At 40.5% G+C, this 8,317-nt stretch overlaps 1 protein-coding gene across 1 annotated transcript; it reads right to left on the bottom strand.

Annotated features, from left to right (window-relative positions):
• Positions 1-318: 318 nt before the first annotated feature.
• LOC120067514 lies at positions 319-720 on the bottom strand. Its single transcript, XM_039019064.1, has one exon. It carries the CDS (start codon positions 718-720, stop codon positions 319-321), a length of 402 nt encoding a protein of 133 aa, XP_038874992.1.
• Positions 721-8,317: the final 7,597 nt, after the last annotated feature.

Below are 8,317 nucleotides of genomic sequence, written 5' to 3'. Positions count from 1 at the left end.
AGAAATTTTAAGAACAGCGCTACTAATGCATAAAAGTAAAGAAATTAAACACGACATGGAAAGACACAATTGAATTAAATTGAAAGTAAACACATAAAGCAGTAATGGCTAATTCTAATAAACAGTAACTAACGCAATTTAGAAATTAGTAAATGAAAGCTATAAAGAAAGCACTTAAACATAGATATAGGGATGCTGATTGAAAGAAGTTTTTTTTTAGAGTTACCGCAATAGCATCCCCACAAGCGGTCAATCCTGCTTGCCTAAATCGATGGTCTCCATGCGTCGTTCCACATCACCCCCATAGTAGGGCTTAATTCATTGACCATTGACTTTAAATGCATTGCTCCCATCTTCAGTTGTTAGCTCCACCATGCCATTGAGAAAGATAGTCTTCATGCAGAATGGCCCAGACCAGCGGAACTTCAACTTCCCTAGAAACAATCGCAAGCGCACGTTAAATAGAAGTAGATGTTGACCCTCGAAGAATGTTCGATTGCTTATGCGGTCATCATGCCACTTTTTGGTTCTCTCCTTATAGAGCTTGGCATTTTCATAGGCGTTCATTTGCCACTCGACCAGCTCGTTCAACTGCAACTTTCGAACTTTCCCTGCGCTTGCCAGATCAAAGTTCAACTTTTTGCTTGCCCACATTGCCTTGTGTTCCAACTTGAGAGGCAGATGACAAGCTTTTCCGAAGACCAGAGCATATGGGGACATGCCTATTGGAGTTTTTAAGGTAGTCCTATATGCCTACAATGCTTCATCGAGCTTGGGTGACCAATCCTTCCTAGAGGTAATGACTACCTTCTCCAAGATAGTTTTGATCTCTCTGTTAGAAATTTTTGCCTGCCCATTGGTTTATGGGTGATAGGCGGTTGCAACTCTATGGCTGACATTAAACTTGGTCAACAGGTTGGTGATGATGCGGTTGATGAAATGTGAGCCTTCATCGCTGATTAAGGCACGAGGCATTCCATATCGAGTGAAGATACTTTTCTTGAGAAATTTCGCCACCGTGGCCACATCGTTCTTAGCACATGCGATGGCCTCAACCCACGACCAGAATGTATTGATGACCTTCTGAAGGCTGAAATGGGCCTATAAAGTCGATTCCCCATACATCAAATAATTCAATCTCCAAGATTGAAGTCAAAGGCGTTTCATTTCTTCTAGACATGTGCCCCATTCTCTTGCATCTATCGCGCTGCACAACATGGGCATGGGCGTCCTTAAATAGTGTTGGCCAAAAATAGCCACTTTGTAGGACTTTTGTGGCGGTCCACTGCCCCCCAAAATGTCCTCCATAAGGGGACTCATGACAAAGCTCCAAAATGTGCTTGGCTTCATGCTTAGGAACGCATCGACGCAAAATATGATCAGGTCCAAGTCAATACAAGAAGGGGTCATCCCAGAAATAAAATTTGACTTCATGTCTCAGCTTCTTCTTCTGCTGGTATGTGTAATCGTCTGGTACTTGGCGCAAACTATGAAGTTTACAATGTCTGCATACCATGGAACATTAACGTATACCGACATCAGCAGCTCGTTAGGGAATCTTTCTTCAATGTCTGTTTCTTTCTTCTGAACCTTGCAATTTTCTAACCTTGACAGATGATCTACGACTTAGATCTTGGTGCCCTTCCGATCCTTAATCTCTAAGTCAAATTCTTGCAGGAGTAATACCCACCTTATTAGTCTTGATTTTGCATCTTTCTTCGTCATAAGGTATTTGATCACAGAATGATCGGTATAGACCACAAAATTTGTTCCAATTAAGTACTGTCGAAACTTCTCCAGCGCAAATACCACTGCGAGCATTTCTTTTTCTGTGGTTGTATAATTTTCCTGCACATCATTCAACGTCTTGCTAGCATAATAGATAGGATGCAAAACCTTATCCCTGTCTCTTATACACATCTAGATGTGTATAAGAGACAGCCCTTAGGGGCCTTGCGATCTGAGAAAAGTTGCGGATAAATCTTTGATAAAACCCCGTATGTCCCAGAAAACTCCTAAGTGTTTTCACATTGACTAGTGGTGGTAACTTGGAAATTGCATCGATTTTCGCTTGATCAACTTCCAATCCTGCCTTTGATATCTTGTGACCTAGTACGATTCCTTCTTCAACCATGAAATAGCATTTCTCCCAGTTCAGAACAAGATTTGTTTCAATGCATTTCTTCAAGATTTTTTCAAGATTTGATAAACAGGAGTCATAAGTGTTGCCAAAAACTGAAAAATCATCCATAAATACCTTGACTGACTGCTCCAAGAAATCTGAAAATATTGCCATCATACACCTCTGGAAGGTACCTGATGCATTATAAAGTCCAAAGGGCATGCGACGGAATGCAAATATGTCGAATGGGCACGTAAAGGTTGTCTTATCTTGATCTTCCGGCGCAATCGTAATTTGGTTGTATGATAACTTGTAAAAATACAAGTTATTTATGCCACCTTATCTAGATATTGCGACCAAAAGTTAGTAATTATGTGCCAATTTTATGAAAATTAGCCAAGTATTGCAATAATTATAAATGTTTGCGATTGCACCCGCTAACACCAAAAAGATGGAAGACAACTCGAACTTTACTCTATTTTGTAGAAGACCAAGTCACGGCTTGTGCTCACGGCTCACGAGAGACTAATCAATGCATCTCTGTCACATTGTGCCCGTCAATCAACAATAAAGAGATGAATATCGCAATGGCAGCGCAATGCGGCAGTCGATCCGAGAGTTGTGTTTCAACCACATGCAGTAATAAAAACAAACATTGCATGCGAACCTATGATCGAAAGATGCAACTGAGCAACGCAAGAGCGGAGGATTGAGACACGTGTACTACTAACGGTTGTGCATAATTGACGGTCTGATTGCATAACAAAAGGAATAATATCCCTCCATCTTCGGAATTACTATAACCACAAGTGGGGACCACAAGGTCGGAGTTAAAGATCTGCACTTATAAATACCCCATTGATTTCAGAAAAAAATATGCTACTTGATACGAGGGTAAGTGCTACTAGATTGTAGAGAGAAGGCTAAGCTGAGTGCTTAAGAGAAGAAATCCGGGAAGAAGACAAGATAAGGTTGAGAGGTGAATCTCAGATCCAACCTACCAAACACCATAACGGAAGCTCTGTGCAAAGATCCCTGCTATCGGTAGAGCAAGCCTAAGAGGGAAGCTCTTCCTACCATCAAATCCATCCTATCCAGCAAGCAGATCTCCATCGAATCTGTGTCAAGAGATTGGCACTATTTATATCTGTTCTATCTCTCTCCTTCATTGTGTAATCCATGTTTTCTTTATCTCTTCATTCACACACCATGTATCAAACACTAGTAGAAATATTAAATGTTTTGATAAATTCCATTTAAAATTTTCTGTCTATTTCCTTTCACCCACCAATCACTTTCTCCATGATATCTTCGTAATCCTCTGATGAGCAATATGAATCACTAAGAACTTAATCTGTATTAAAGATATAAAATACGTTTAGTTAAAGCATGCTAGACGGCATCTTCACTTGTGAGAGCAGAAGTGAAGGTGTCATTCTGATTTATCGAGAGAAGGTCAGGAGAATATGTTAACTAAAGTGAGTAGTACTTCCAGACATTGAAGCAACCTTGCGTTCATTACGTTAGTCTCTGTTTCACCACAAACATGTGGGAGCGAGGCCAATCACTGAGAGGTGTACGCCAAGAGAAGAGCGAAACAGTATTTGTACCTTCAATCCAATTAAGAACTTGCACTGTTTATATTATTTGTTTTTCTCTTTCTATTTTGTTCATAAGACTTTTCACCGCATCCCATGTCTTTGCAAAACTTTCACAGCCAGCCTTACTCCCAGCATCTTGTATATGTAGTCTATATCTTGTATCATCTAGTTTAGGTTTACTGTCTTTTTATGTTTTTATCGCATCTTTACTGTTTTCCTCTATTTTATTGCAATTTATATACTTGTACAAACACACTTTTAAAGATTGAAAACCTGGTCGCATGTATCATGAACGTACCGCAATAACCTAAACCAGTCCCTGTGTTTGACCTTGGATCATACTGAGAAACTTGTGGTGGAATTACACTTGGTTCCATTGTAAGGAAACTTGTGTCAATGCATTGCATACTACAAGAACATCCATAATTAACGCATAATTAGACATAGTATCGCATCATAGTGAGCAATTCATATTATCCATCCAAAAGCGTTATATTGTACCCTGAGTAGCCATCAAGAAAACAAAAGAATTCATTCCCAGCAAGTCGATCTAACATTTGATCAATAAACGAGAGTGGAAAGTGGTCCTTTTTCGTGGCCAGATGTAATTGCAGTAATTCGTACATATTCTCCACCCCGTGGTTGTCCTTGTAGGAATTATCTCATTCTTTCAGTTGGTAACGACTGTCATTCCCACTTTCTTTTGAACTAATTGCACTGAGCTTACCCAGCTACTATCAGATATAGGGTAGATGACGCCTACATCAAGCCACTTCACTATCTCTTTCTTGACAACCTCCCTCATGGCAGGGTTCAAACGGCGTTGCCTCTCTATAGATCCTGTTTTTCCTTCTTCAAGACGAATCTTATGCATGCAATACGATGGACTGATCCCTTGAATATCCGCTAAGATCGATCCCAAGGCTTTTGCGTTGTTTTTATGATCTGTATAAGTGCTTCCTCCTTCTCTTTACTCGGTAAGGCAGATATAATAACCGGTAAAGTGTTATTGTCTCCTGAATAAATATATTTGAGGTGCACTGGTAACGACTTCAACTCTAAAATGGGTGGTTCTTCTAAAGATGGTTTAGTACATTGCATTGTACGTTCAGATAGCTTGATTTTTTTCAAATCTTGACTCAGTTTGTATTGCGGCGCAATTTTCCTCCCACATTGCATCGATCCCAAAGTCTTCTTCCTCCAATTCTTCTAGGGGTTCGTGTCAATGTTCTTCCTGCAATTCCCCAACACATTGACAATTTTTCATATCACTCGGGTATTTCAACGCATTGAGAACATTGAACTTAACTTGATGATCGTCAAACCTGATGGTAAGTTCTCCTTTCTGTACATCGATCGGTGCTCGCCCTGTTACAAGAAATGGGCGACCCAAGATGATAGGCACCTCAATATCAGCTTCATAGTCTAATATGATAAAGTCAGCAGGGAAGATAAACTTATCTACTTGCATAAGTACATCCTCTATTTTGCCCTTGGGATGCGTTAATGATCTATCGGCCAACTGCAACGTAATCGTGGTGGATCTTGCATTGCCGATATTTAGCTTTTTGAAGATTGACAAAGGCATTAAGTTTATACTTGCTCCCAAATCACACAATGCATTTCCGACTTCTTTTCCCCTATCGAGCATGGCAATGTGAAACTTCCAGAATCTTTCATTTTAGTGGGGATGTTGTTTTGAAACAGTGCACTACACTCATGTGTTAATGCAACCATTTCATTGTCCCCGATCTTCCTCTTGTTGGCAATTATATCCTTAAAGAATTTCACATAACTCGACATCTGTTCCAACGCTTCTATCAAGGGAATGTTAATATGTAATTGTCGGAGAACATCCAGGAACCTCTAGAATTGTTTGTTGTCATCTTTCTCTCTCAGCCTGAATGAGAAAGGTGGGGGATCCCGCCTACTTCCTATTCCATTGGCTTTGAGGTCCTTTGCTTGCTGTGTTTTAGGAGCTGGAGGTTGTGGTGACTTTGCATTGCAGTCTTGCTGAGATTCATCCTTTATAGATGTACTTTCTTCTAAACTGGTAATTCTGTTATGTGTGGTTGAATGGTCATCATTGATGGTTAAGTCTACTGGTCTTGTTACTGAATCCGGTACTGGTGGCACAGGAACTGTTGTCTTGCCACTTCTCAATGTCACTACTTGACATTGCTCTTTACCATGTGGCTCCGATGCTCCCGAGCTACTAGGCAGCGTACCAGGCGCTTTATTCTTAAGTTCAATCACAAGCTATTCAATCTGTACCTCCAAATTTCTAAGGGAGGAAGCTTGTGATTGCTTAATTGCCTTGTTCTTCTCAATATAATGTTTCAATAATGTTTCCAAAGACGAGGTACTACAAGAGGTGTCAGAAAAGGACGGTTGGTCGTAGGGTTGTACACTCTGAAAGTTACCTTGGCTGAGATTCTGATTAATGAAAACCGGAGGATTGCCTCGATTCCCATGATGACTGCTCTAATGATTACTTTGGTTGTGATTCCTGCCTCAACTGAAAGTTGGGTGATTGCGTCAACCAGGTTTGTAGGTGTTGTCGAATGATTCGTTGTGAATAGAGTATACAGATTGTTGATTCAATGGGCAGACTTCCACTGAGTGTCCCTCTCCACATTGTACGCAATTTATTACAGCCACTTGCATCAACACATTGGCTTGCGCTGAACCTTGAGAGAGATGTCCTTGCTGAATAGCCATAGTCTGAAGAAGCGAGGTCATTGTGGTCATCTGGTCTACCAGGGTGTTCATTGTATCAGTTGATACAATGGCACCTCTGCTCTTCTTTGTTTCAAACCTCTTTCCTCATACCCGTTATCTAACTACTCATTTGTATTTCGCAAAATGCGATCTAAGATGATCTTTGCTTCAGTATACGTCTTGTCCATTAATCCTCCTACCATGGAGGTATCAGCAACTTCTTGCGTTGATCGATCCAAACCATTATAAAAAGTCTCCATCAGAACGTAATCGGGAATCCCGATTTGCGAACAGTTCTTCACTAGTTGTCTGAATCGCACCCAGAAGGTGCTCAAAGTTTCATAACCTTTCTGTTCGAAATGACGACTGGAGGGAAGAATTTATTCATAAACCTCTCGACCAACTAATCCCATGCGTTGATTTCATTTGGCTCTAATGACTGAGCCCACCTCCTTGCCTCATCCCGTAGTGTATACGGGAAGAGATACAATCTAATTCCTGTCTCTTATACACATCTAGATGTGTATAAGAGACAGGGTCCCTCCGTCTCTTTGCATTGACGACTGGAGGGAAGAATTTATTCATAAACCTCTCGACCAACTAATCCCATGCGTTGATTTCATTTGGCTCTAATGACTGAGCCCACCTCCTTGCCTCATCCCGTAGTGTATACGGGAAGAGATACAATCTAATTCCTTCGGGAGTCACACCAGGTATGGAGAATGTGTTGCATACTTCTACGAAGCGGGTCAAATGAGCATGTGGGTCTTCTCCTTGTAGACCTCCGAATTGTCTTGCATTTTGGATCATTTGGAGCATGACCGACTTTATCTCAAAGCTTACAATCTTCGTAACCGTGGGTCTTGAAATTCCGGGCGAGAAGTTAAAAAAATTCAGTGTCGCATAGTTCCTCAGAGGGATGTTGCGGTCGGTAGCAAGCTATGCAGGGTCTTGTGCTGGCCAATTTACCCCTTGATTTCTATCGGGCCTTTCATTATTATTTGCCAGGTTTCTTCTTCGCCTAACTTGGTCCTGATGTGCTCTTGCGCGAAAAATATACCTGATCTCTGGGTCAATTCCAGTACTCATAAACCGTCAGATTGCTCTTTGTGATAAATAGTCAGTACAAAGAAATCTTTCTTGCAAAATACCACAAAAGTATTCAACACTAACCATTACCAATCCCCAACAACGGCGACATAAACTTGTAATGCTAAAAACATATGGACAATGTGAATATGATTTATAGAAGCTCATGTCCCCGGCAACGTCGCCATAAACTTGTAAGGATACGAGATGTAATGTTGTCTATCTGATGCGCTGATGAATGAATGAATGCTCTAATTGTGCTTAAGTTCTTTTGTGATAAAGACAATTTTATGCGATACTACATCTAAATATATGCGTTGATTGCAATATGCTTGAAGTATGCGATGGAGTAGTGCGTGTCACAAGTTTCCTTGTGCTGAAACCAAGTATAATTCCAACGCAAGTTTCTCAAAATGATCCGAGGTCAACACGAGGATTGTTTTCGTTAATGTGATATCATATGATACATGCGACCAGTTTTTAACAATGAATAAAGAATGTGGTTTATACAAGAATATAAATTGCGATGAAAAAAAATGCATTGATAAAGTAAAATCCTAAACTAATAGGATACAAGATACAAGATACATGATACATGATACTGAGGTCGAGAACTGACTATGAAGTTGTACAAAGAATCGATGTATGCGATGGCAAGTCTTATGAACGAGGCAGAAAGAGAAAGAGTAAGTAGTAAAAACATTGCAAGTTTTTCAATTGCGTTAAAGATGCAACTAAGGTTCCGCTTTCCCTTGGCATACACCTCTCGGTGATCGGCCGTATC

The sequence above is a fragment of the Benincasa hispida genome, chromosome 12 (genome assembly GCF_009727055.1).
Source record: "Benincasa hispida cultivar B227 chromosome 12, ASM972705v1, whole genome shotgun sequence".
NCBI classification, from domain to species: Eukaryota; Viridiplantae; Streptophyta; class Magnoliopsida; order Cucurbitales; family Cucurbitaceae; genus Benincasa; species Benincasa hispida.
The sequence above is the reverse complement of the archived record's forward strand: the minus strand, read 5'-3'. Positions and strand labels throughout refer to the sequence as shown.